Source organism: Dromiciops gliroides, chromosome 3, assembly GCF_019393635.1.
Source record: "Dromiciops gliroides isolate mDroGli1 chromosome 3, mDroGli1.pri, whole genome shotgun sequence".
In the NCBI taxonomy this organism is placed as follows: domain Eukaryota; kingdom Metazoa; phylum Chordata; class Mammalia; order Microbiotheria; family Microbiotheriidae; genus Dromiciops; species Dromiciops gliroides.
This window is the reverse complement of record NC_057863.1, coordinates 87,086,984-87,099,302: the sequence shown is the minus strand read 5'-3', so window position 1 is coordinate 87,099,302 and position 12,319 is coordinate 87,086,984. Positions and strand designations below refer to the sequence as shown.

Genomic DNA, 12,319 nt, shown 5'->3' with positions numbered 1-12,319 from the left:
GTTCTCCAGGTGATGGGTAATCACTTAATTTTTAGTTTTTAGCTTCTGTAAAAGGAGCTGCTATAAATATTTTTGTACCTATAAGGAACTTCTCTTCCTTTTTAAATTTCTCTGGGGTATAGACCTAGTAGTGACATCACTGTGTCAAAGGGCATTAAAAAAAAGTGACTTTTGGGGGCATAGTTCCAAATTATTTTCCAGAATGACTAGACTGGTTCACAGCCCCAGTAACAGTACATTAATTTGACACTCTGCAACATTTAGGGCTTTCCTTTTTTTGGTTAGTCTAATGGCTTAGCTGTGGACCTTAGCTGTTTTAATGTGCATTTCTCTATTTTTATGTGATTTGGAGCATATTTTTCAGTAAAACTGTTGATACCTTAGATTTTTTCTTTTTTTCTTTTAAAATACTGCCTGTTTTTTTTTCTTTTAAATACTGCCTGTTCATATCCTTTGGCATTTATTGACTGGGGAATGGCTCTTAGTTTGGTTTTTCATGTTTTATATCTCATCTGTTCCAAAGATTGACTTCTCTGTTTCATGCCCTTTACCAAACAGTTTTGAAGATTACTGCTGTGGTAAAAATTATTTGTGGTAAAGATTAATATAGGAAATTTTAGCTGAATCATTTGGGAGGGGCCACACCTGGTCCACTCTGAGACTTGCATGCTACTAAGCAGCTTTTGAAGGACCTCCCCTTTTGTGGGAGGAAAACTCCATCAGAAGGCAAGGCAACTTCCGGTGGGCAGGGCATTCAAAAGGTCACACTCTTTTGGCTTAGAGAGGAGTCTCCGGCAGTGCTCAGCTCGTGGTGGCAGTTCGGAAGCACGAGTTTCGTGCTCTGTGTGGGAGTGCTGGTTCTCAGTCTGGTTGCAGTTCGGGGTTGGTGACTTTAAGCATAAGTTCCATAGACTAAGCTTAGAGCTAAAACCTATCCATCTGTGTTTCTACTTCCTTATTTCCCTAATTGGTTTCACCTTTGTGGTCTAATTAATTCCCAAGTAATAAAACCTGATCCTTTATGAACTAAAGCTCAGAGGCTCCTTTTCTTATTGGCCTGGGAGATATATAGATATAGATATAGATATAAAAGAGAAAGTTAAAGGGGGAGATTAATGCTCCGTATATCCAATTTTGGCCTTCACACTGCTTTGTAGTATAGTTTAAGATCTGGTGCTGCCAGATCCATCCCCTTCCTTCTTGTTTCCTAGTAGCCTTTTACATAGGCTTCAAGGTTCATTTTTCCAGTTCCTACTTTACTTGTGCTGATGGATCAGGCAACTTTCCCTCAGGGTTCAGGAGTATGGCTTCCCTCCTGCTGGCCACCTGGGGTGGGGGTGAGGGACGTGGATGCAACCCCTCCCCTCGTCAGTTGCCAGTGTCAGCAATAACTCCCCAGTATAATTTAACTTATATTCTTAATAATACCATTAAGCAGCTAAAATTAATTAGATTTACTGAAAGGTATAGCAAGAACAGAAGTATAAATCTATCCCTCCAAATCTGGACATACTCTTCCTTCTACCACCTTGGGTCTATGGGAAAAGTACACTCAGAATGAAAATTGTCACATTCTTCTCATCAAGTTCATTTCTGAACGTGGCATAGTTGATGAATGATTTGCTCATTTGCTTACAATACCTGTTGTTTGGAGATGGGTCTATTTCCTGCTACTCTGTATTATGTAGGTTGCTTCTCTGCTAGCTCTGCTTCAGTAGCTACAGCATTCTCTGCAATGGGCTCCCATCATTGGACTTTTGGTGAATCTTGTGACCCTTCAAAGTTTTACAAGGTCATAGTCTCTCATACTTCTTCACCTAAACTCAGGAAAGAATAAACAAAATACAGAGGGAAGAAAGAGAAGGGTCATGCTTTCATGGACCTCATTGAGTGCTGGGTGGGAAGAGATGTCAGCTAAAGTCCTGGCTTATTTGCGTATCTGGAGGCTTATTGGAGTTCTCACTCCACTGGAAGCTGACACTCATCACCTCCTCAGCATCCTCAGTCTCTCCTCTAATTGGAGGGCTGAAGGGTAAAGCAATAAATGCTCCTCCAAACCTCCCTCAGAATTTTTCAGCTAACTTTATTACCAGTCAACAGCTCTGTTTGGTTTTGACTCCAGAACATCATGCCTTCTCACCAGATACCGTTCAGCAACCCTCACCCTCTTTCAAGCTTTGTTTTGTGTATTGTTTTCCCTCCCTTAGATTGTAAATGCCTTGAGGGCAGGAACTGTCTTTCTTTTTGTTTGTATCCCCCATGCGTAGCACATTGCCTGGCATATAGTTGCTGTTTAACAAACATTTATTGACTATGATGGACACGTGGTGAGAGTGCAATTTCTCTTTTGGTATGTGCACTCAGTTTGGGCTCAGTTAAAAAGCTTTTCTTCACCACTCAGTAAGAAGTAGTCACAGAATACCTGAGCATATTCTGAAATAAAGGATAGAGCCTTTTATTCTTCATTTCTTGAAGCAGATTCTTTAAACTCCCCGTCCAAGTTGGCAGCAGCCTGATCACACTGTGCTTACTCAAAAAGACTGGGCCCCTATTGGCCAGTCCCCCAATTTAGCCTTAAAGTTCTTGACTTTCTGTTTCTGCAGATGAATTTTGTTAGTATTTTTTAAAGTTCTATAAAGTAATTCTTTGGTCCTTAGGTTTGGCACTAAATAAAGTCAGTTAATTTAGATGATGTTGTCATTTTTGTAATGGGCTTAGCTTACCTATTAACATTTCGTGTTTCTTTGTCTACTTAGGTCTGTCTTTTTATGTAATTTTTATATAATTGTATTAATGAAATAATAATAATAATAGCTAGTATTTGCATGGCACTTAATTTTTTTTTTTTTTAGTGAGGCAATTGGGGTTAAGTGACTTGCCCAGGGTCACACAGCTAGTAAGTGTTAAGTGTCTGAGGCCAGATTTGAACTCAGGTACTCCTGACTCCAGGGCCGGTGCTCTATCCACTGTGCCACCTAGCTGCCCCTTGCATGGCACTTTTAGCTTTGAAAAGTACTGTACATATGTTTCTTATGTAATCCTTAAGACAGCACTCTGAAATTGTATCGCTAAAGCCTTTTCTTGTTTTGTTAATTTGAGCACCATATTTTTGTAAATGAAAATATTTTCATTTATTTCATTTATCAGTTTTATTGGCAGGTAGTAGGGTAAAATAGTTTCTGATAATTCCTTTGTTTTTTATTTGATCTGAATTCTCCTTTTTCTCCTTTTATTACTGGTGATTTGGTTTTCTTCTTGAAAAAAAAAATCTAATTATCTAAGGCATTATAACTTTCATTGTTCTCCCCCCAAAATCAGTAGTTTTATTCATTAATAATTTAGCTTTATTTATTCAAGGTTTTTTTTGCTTTCAGTTTTATTATTTGACTTTGAGAAGTGTTTAATTGGAGTTTTAATTTTTTTTTAATTTTTAAATTTACATACTCCAAAACAGTACATTCTTGTAAAAATCTTTAAACATTTATCATTTATACATTGTCAGTAGATAGCTTTAGTTGAGACAACTAAAAGTTATTCATAGACTGACTGCTGAATGAAATGGGCTACTGTTGGTCAAAAATAGGTGGTGAGAATAACATCATGAGGCTGATTGATATTTTTGTGTTCCTTTGAAGGAAATTTCAATTGAAATCCAAAAATATTTTTGGCAGCTTATTTCAGATAAATGTATAGTCTACCAAAGGACTTAGTCCTGATGTAGAAAACATATCTAACGAGGAGCCAGTGGCACTTAGCTTCTGTAAATGGTGGGGAGAAGTTGAAGGCCTTGTTTCCATATGAGAATGTCTCTAGTCCTCAAGGCAGGGTGTGGTGACTTTCATGGTCTTCAGAATCCACTAATTTAGAAGGGCTCTGACCTCATTGCAGAGACCTTCTATGTGATGAGAAAACACATCAGAATAGCCATGGACCATCAGGAACAACCTATATCTAGGGAGGCACAGCTCAAGCCTTGCCCCACCTACTTGCCAATCAAGCCTTGGCTTTGTCTCCTTTTCTTAACCCATGTTTGAGGGTGGGAGGGTGTGGAGGAGGAAGGAGGGCCCCGATAAATATTATTCCTCTCACATTATATCTGTGTCATGCCTCAAGGTGATAGTAGCATATAGAAAAGTGAGACAAATCTCTTTCTCTCTGTGTCTCTCTGGCTCTGTCTCTCTGTCACACACATATACACATTTCTCTTTATATGTGTGTGTATATGTATGTGTGTAGACACACACACACACACACACACACACACACACACACAAAATGCCTCTCAAGATCTCAAGAAGGATGTAACTACCTGAATGGCAGAGACTGTTTCTTTTTTTTTGTCTTGGTTTCTCCAGAACCTAATGTAGTAGACTCAATAAACATTTGTTGAATTGAATTTGACTAGATCTAACTAGGACACAAGCATATTTTATGATTAGCTGCTTTTTTGGGGGGTGGGGGTGGGGGTGGGGCAATGAGGGTTAAGTGACTTGCCCAGGGTCACACAGCTAGTAAGTGTCAAGTGTCTGAGGCTCAATTTGAACTCAGGTTCTTCTGAATCCAGGGCCAGTGCTTTATCCACTGCACCACCTAGCTGCCCCTTATGTTTAGCTTGTAATAGTTTCCATTCCAAAGTCATAAGAACATCCATCAACAAAAGTAGTAATTTCTTTGCTACTTTGATAGATATATGGTCTTGTTAATGTGGTCCACATATCTGCTTCACTCCAAAGATCCAGAGAGCTTTCTATGCCTCATCTTTTGCGACTCTTTTTTCATGCTCTTCTATAAATCCTCTATAGGGGTCCTTTTTTCAAATTTATTAATAGTGTAAGGGTAGCACTGGAGTATTTGGGCTCTCCAGATGGAAGTGTGAAAAACAAGAGTAAGCATCTGAAGACCCCAAGGTGAATTCTGACCTGTGTCAGGAAATTGGGTAGAAGAATTTCATAGAGAGGAAGAGGGAAACACTGAACACTTGTGGATGCTCTTTCTGAGTAGAGGGATCTGGATGCTTTGAGGAGGAAGAAGCAGTTGCTTGTCTTCCAATGAATGATGCAATAAATACATAGGTGCTGTTGAAAGGGAAGTCATCCAGTTAAAATCATAGCAACAAGAGGAGAGTAGTGATGGTTGACAACTCCATACCGTAAGGACAGAGGCAGCAAGTTGTCCATTTGATAACATTTGTTGACCCCAAAATAATAGAGAGGTCTGTTTTCTTTTTTAGACTTGTATCCAGAACAACACAGAAAGGGTCCTGAGACTTTTTTAAAAGGAATGATTACTAGTGTCTTATAGTGATTTACATGGACATAAATGAAATTGTCAGAAGGAACTTCTAAAGAATTGATAGCTATGATGAAGCCTTGGCCAAAGTCAAGACCTCTGGGGCACATTGTTTTCATAATTGCTGATTCTGGACATATCTGGGAAATGAACTGGCAGTTAAGAAAATTTGTTTGAGAGTGGGATTTCAATTTTTGCATCATAGCTAAAAATAAAAGAATGGCAGCGCCCTGGCCAGGGATAGTGTACATCTAACAAGGATTGTGAAAAAAATGTATTTTTCTGATGTCTTATAAATCTTATAAAAAGACTTTAAACTGGAAAGAAAAAAGTAGAGAGAGGGAAAAATATTATGCCTTACAAGCTATATTCCATAGATAGTATTGATCACATATGAAGAATAGCAGAATTAGAAGCTCCCAAGAGTAAAAATCTAAGAAAGGAGGGAGTAGTTAAGGCTGGGGCCTCTGATGACTATATGCCAATGTATGAAGTAGTGTGCCACAAAAACGGAGGATGAACTAGAGATCCTAAAGCAAGGAGGCAGATTTGTTCTTCTAGATGTCTTTAAGATTAAGTGGAATAAGACCGACAACTGGAAGTGTCAAGGCAAAAAACATTTATGTATTAAGATGTGTGATGAGTGGCAGTGGTACAACTCATCAGTGACTTTGTCAAATGAATTTTAGAGGAACCTGACAAAATGGAGGGACTTGTTAGTGAGTGGCTAATATGTGTAGTAGGGTGAATGTACTAGAGTTGGAGGGCCTGAGTTCAAATCCTGCCTTTGAACCGAGAATACTACCTAATTACCCAGGAACTGAGTACCTAGAACCAAATACTAGGGTTACCTAAAGTCAGTCCATAATCATCCATGGCCCAACTATCCATACTTCCCCAAGTTAATGAAGCATTTATATAATCAGTTTGTAGATTGTAAGCTGCTAACATAAATTTATTATTTCTTGTGTTATTATTCTACTTTTCTTCCCCATGCTCCATCTCTACAGGTAAATGTCAAATTAATTTATAAAAAAAAGTAGCCAAATGTTACAGGAACATTTAAATATAACTTCTTTGTTAACAGAATCTGAAGCAACTTTAGTAGTCAGTTTAATTCAGTACATTAAAAGAAAAATATAATGACCATTTTTGTTTTTTACGCTAGTTATTTCCTAACATATTTCTTTACTCATTGATCTCCCCTTTGTAACACAAAGGGACTGACAGAATGGCTGTGTGTGAAAGTATATGCAACGTTTCAGTATAGTCCTATAACTCTTTACCAAGAAGAAGGAAATGTTCCATCATACATTCTCTTGGACTAAGGTAGATTATTATAACTAATCTGATTTTAAACCATGATTAAAAAAAACCAACCAAGCAAATCTGGTCATTGTATTCCAAGAAATCATTAGTGAAAACTGCCCAGATCTATGTGAATCAATTAATGAAGTGACATAAAAGGAACCCATGTGTTACTTTCTAAAAGATAACCGAAAGGGGGAAGTTCTAGAAATGTCATAACCAAAATCCATATACTGCATCAAAAAAAAAAATGTGAGGAATTCAGGTACTAGAGAACTACAGTCATGACTACATAAGACTTGGCAGCTTATGGTTAAAAAAATGAGAGGAGATTTTAGGCTGCAATATTTCAAAAGGCAAAAAAGGTTCATAAAAAATATTCTTCGTGGTGTAGAGAACTCTAAAGCAGTTCTTATGAAAGGATCAGAATTGGAGTCCAAAGAACCCAAAATGTAAATTTATTTGAGCACTTGGCGTTTTATGATGATGTAGTGTTATTTTTTGATAAGGAGAGAGCAAACAAATATCCCTTCAGAAGCTTAATGTATTCAAATGTTAGCAAGGGAGTTAAATAATAAAAACAGAGTTTGTATGAGGATACAAATTGGTTCTGTTCTGAGGATTTTAAGAGGGAAAAAAGAAGGGAAGGGAAAAGGAGAAAAAACTGCTGAAGTAGGTAGAAATTGGTATTTCTCATAATTGGGGTACACGAGAAGAATATACAAACAGGAGGGAGTCAGAAAAGCAGGTTGCAGATGAATTTCACTCATATGAAACAAATGGAGGATTGAAAAGAGACTGACAATTTGTTGTAGAAATAATGTCAAACTTTACAGGGAAACAAGGAATAAGGAGGAAACATTTAAGAGGGAGGATAATAGTGGGGAGAGAATAGTCACAAGCAAAACAAACTTCTTGATCCTGAAGAGAGATTAAAAGGGGGGAAAAAAAGGAAAGTAAAGGAACTAGAATCTAAAGGAATGCTTTTGAATGCCTCTTAAATAATTGGGGAATGGCTGAACAAATTATGGAATACAAATGTAATAGACTTTTCATTCTGCTCTAAGAAATGACCAAAGGTAAGATTTCAGAGAATCATGGGTGGCATGAAATGGGCATAAGCAGGAGAATGATTTATAGAGCAACAGTATTACAAAGAAAAACAACTTTGAAAAACTTAGGAAGTCTGAGCAAAGCAGTGAGTAGCCATGTCTCCAGCAGACTTAGGAAGCACCTCTTGGCAGAGGCGACAGATAACAAGATGCCCAGATATGCACTTTTGGACATGGTCACTATCTGGCTTCATTTTTTTGTTTTGTTTTGTTTTTTCAGGGCAATGAGGGTTACACAGCTAGTTAAGTGTCAAGTGTCTGAGGCTGGATTTGAACTCAGGTCTTCCTGAATCCAAGGCCAGTGCTTTGGCCAGTGCTTTATCCAGTGCGCCACCTAGTTGCCCCTATCTGGCTTCATTTTGCTGTAGGGGGTTTTCTCTAGTTTTCTTAACCTTTGTTCCTTTTGGTGCATTTTTAGAGCTTGCCATATATTTATGAGGGATCTGGGTTCCCAGCCTTCCCTCTTAATTCTATGCTTTTATAGTGCATGCAAAACATCATTCTTGAGCCATCTTAGCCTACTTGGCTTCCAGTTCAGTTTACCATCTGTTAGTGGATTATTTATGTGCTTAAGTACTTTTCAGTACCAAAAGAAAATGGGGGAAAATACAGTTCTTGTCCTTAAGAAAGTTTATTTAAAATGTGTGTGTGTGTGTGTGTGTGTGTGTGTGTGTGTGTAAAACCCTATATGAAATGATTGAGAGTAATAGATAGTAAAATGATCAATTGAATGCAATCAAGTAATCGAGTCTTTGTTAAAAACAATAACTTATAATTGGTCAGGAAGGGCCAAGGTGAATTTTGACTGTCATTAACTCTGTAAAGATATTTTTTGAGGTCCAAATTTTTCTCCTGCCCTTCCTTCCCTCCCCCCTCCCGAGGCCAGCGAGAAATTTGATATAGGTTATACATTACTATCAAGTTAAGCATATTTCCACATTAATCAGAACAAAAGGGAAAAAATGCAAGAAAGAATAAAACGATAAAAAAAGGGCAACAATGAAAGTGAAAATAGTATGCTTCACCCTGCATTAAGACTCCATAGTTCTTTTTCTGAATGTGGAGAGCATTTTCTACCATAAGTCTTTTGGCACTGTCTTGGATCATTGTATTGTTGAGAAGAGTTAAGTCTATCACAGTTGATCATCACAAAATGCTTGTTGATACTGTGTACAATGTTCTACTGGTTCTGCTCATTTCAGTCAGCATTGAGTCATGTAAGTCTCTCCAGGTTTTTCTGAAATCCATCTGCTTATCATTTCTTACAGCACAATAGTATTCCATTACATTTCATATACCTCAACTTGTTCAACCATTCCTGAATTGATGGACATCTCCTCAATTTTCATTTCTTTGCTACCACAAAAAGAGCAGCTATGAATATTTTTGTACATGTGGGTCTTTTTATCTTTTTTATGATCTCTTTGGGATATAGACCTAGAAGTGGAATTGCTGGGTCAAAGAGTATGTCAGACTTCTTTTAGGCCTTGGTTTGTTCAGTTGGCATGAACACATTAGACTACATCATCTTCAGAGCCCTTTTTATTTATATAAAAAATTTAAAACTTATTATGAATTTAATGACATCAGTAAACCTGAACATTTCCTCCTACAAAGAATAGAAAAAGAGGATTATAAATGATACTGTGAATCTCTTACAGCTTTTAAAAAGAGTATATAGTAATTTTATCATGGTAGTCCAACACTGCTTTGCTTGTGTCCCTTTCTGAACTTGCTTTTGGCTTCTTCTGTGTTTTAAAAATGTTTTATTGGCATTTCTTTGTTTTTTCCTTCTTTCCTTCCTTCCTGTAAGTATCCCCCTCTAACCCTTTTCATAGCTCTTATCTTTCCCCACCTGAAAACGCTCCCTTGTTATCAATTAGTACAGTTAAGGAAAAATCACACATTGGCCTAGTTTGAAAATTTGTGTTTCACTTTTCACTTCCAGTTTGTCACTTATTGACCAAAAAGTTGGCTCCATAATTGATAATAATCTCTCTCAAGTTGTAATTTGTCCTTTGCATTGATAATAATTAAGAATTGTTCACAGGTGTCTTCCTTTGCAGTGTTGTAGACATTATATAAATTGTTTTCCTCGTTCTACTTACTTCACAATACATACAAATCCTCCCAGCTTCCTCTGTCATTCTTGTCAGTGTAAGAATATTCCATTATATCTGTATCCCATAATTTGTTCTGCCATTCACTTTGTTTCTGATTGATAGCCAATCACTTTGTTTCTAATTCTTTGCTATAATAAAAAGTGCTGCTGTAATTTTTGTGCAAATTAGTCCTTTCCCTCTTTCTTTGATGTCTTTGAGCACTCCACCTTATCACTGCCCTCTGTCCTTCTAGCGTACTAGTGATGTAGTTGGATCCTGATCACATCATTTCACAGCTCCAGCAACAGTGCATTAAGCGTGACTGTTCTCCTTTATCCCCTCTTTGGGCCCCCTTTATCTCTAATAATAGATAGTTGTCAGGAAAATATTTGTGTAGGAGGTGGAACTTGAAGAGTTCTAGGTCTTAAGTGGGAATTGAAGGGAGATGATGGTGTTCCAAGTTGGGGAATAGCCTAAGTGAAGGAACAAAGCCAGGAATTAGTGCAGCAGATGTAGGGAAAAGGCAGGAAGTTAGACTTCCCAGGAAAAAAAAAAGTTTATAGTCTGAGGAGTAATAGGAGATAAGGTTTGATTCTGCAGTAGCTTGCTGAATTTTAGGATGGTTTAATCTACCTGTTTGTCTAATAATATAAGAGTGAAAAACAAAAAGGTACATGATAGGTACGGTATCATTTCACATCTTTCTTTATATATACCTTTCTTTATAAACCTAAGAATATAAGCCATAGGTTTATTTATATTTATATACACATACATATATATACACACACACACACACACACATACACACACATACACATACATATATATATATACACACACACATATATACATACACATGTATGCACATATAGTAAAAAACAAAACAACAAACAACCCTTTATAGCAATGTAGAGAAATGCTTTATTTAAGAAATGATGGGGGCGGCTAGGTGGTGCAGTGGATAAAGTACCGGCCCTGGATTCAGGAGGACCTGAGTTCAAATCCGGCCTCAGACACTTGACACTTACTAGCTGTGTGACCCTGGGCAAGTCACTTAACCCCCATTGCCCCGTAAAAAAAAAAATGATGTATAGCTTTTGGTGTGAAATCATCAATGTGATAAATATAAATTGAAAACTTTATTGTTAAATGCCTAATGAAAAATGAATTTTGCTTTAATTGCTTTAAATTTTGAAGTCTGTGTCGAAAATCTCCATTAATATCCTACTTTGATGTCATGATGACATGGAGGTAATCTTGAGTTCTAAAGTATGTGAGATTGGAGGGCAAGATGTGGCAGGTTTTACTAAGTTGTAAAATTTGTGAGTATGAACCTTGTGATAGACTCTGTGTCTGTTCTTGGAGTACTGCCCAAGTCTAGTTCATAGACTCCACAAGAAAATTTAAAAAGTCTACCTGGGGTTTTGTTTTGGTTTTTCCCTCCTCAAAAGGGCCCTCATAGCATCTTACAAAGTATTTCTGAATAGTGGGTGGCATTTTGTTTTTATCCATTAATTTTATTGTATTATCCTTTATTTTTAATATAACTTGAGCTCCACCTTCCTCCCCTCCTTTTTTTTTTTTTTTCAGCATCTCTTGCTCCTCCTCCTCCATCCATCCTACAGGTAACTCCTCAGTTGCCGTTAATGGGATTTGTGGCCAGAGTCCAAGAAAATAGTAAGTTTACCTCTTTATGCTGTTGATCAGATTGTAGATATGAAAGGTGTTTATGTGTCACTTTTCTAATTGCTACATATTGAGTCTGTTTTTTGTAAGTCGTATAAAATATGTTTTTTGCTTACTTGTTCAGAGAAAATGGAGTTCATTCCTTAAAATTCTTACTAAATCCTTAAAACTGTAACTAAATTTGAGAGTTTATAAAATGTGTATATATTTTAAAATTTTACTTTTTCTGGTTGTTGTCATATTAATAAATTTGGCCATACATTTGAGGAATCGAGTTCATGGAATGCATAATTGTCTCATATATGCCTGTCACTGTGCTAGGCACTGGGTATACAAGGACCAAACGAGAGAGTCTCCACCCTCAGAAAGTTTGAATTTTACTGGGAGTAAACTTAAAATATACACACATTAAATCCAGAGTTATGGGTGGGGGGGGAAGTGTCATACGAATACCTGGGAAAATCAGGAAAGACTTCTTGAAGGTGTCCCTGGAGCTGAGTTTTCATAGGATGTACGGGTTCTAAGATGCTGAGGTGAAGAGGAAGAGCATCCCAGGCCTGTGTGGAGTTGGGGGCAGGAGACTGAATCTTCTGGACGAGAAACAATGAATTGGATGGAATTTAGAGCATGTAACATGGAATAGTGTGTAACCAGCCTGTAATGTGGCCAGGTGGTGTGGAGTTTTAAATGCTCAAAAGAGAGGTTTGTATTTCATTCTAGAAGCAGTAGGAGCCATTGGAGCTTCTTGAGTTGGGGAGTGCCATGGTCAGACCAGTGCTTTAGGAATATTAATTTGGCAACACAGCTGAAGGATAAATT

The 12,319-nt window shown here is 37.3% G+C and overlaps 1 protein-coding gene across 14 annotated transcripts in view; it reads left to right on the top strand.

Moving 5' to 3' along the window:
• The window catches only part of ABI2 (abl interactor 2), a 103,625-nt gene that overhangs the window by 78,241 nt on the left and 13,065 nt on the right, over nt 1–12,319 (top strand). For all 14 annotated transcript variants that reach the window (XM_043992194.1, XM_043992186.1, XM_043992193.1 and 11 more), the window contains one exon: nt 11,405–11,491. In XM_043992194.1, coding sequence (XP_043848129.1) covers nt 11,405–11,491 — 87 coding nt within the window. The remainder of the gene's footprint in view (nt 1–11,404; nt 11,492–12,319) is intronic.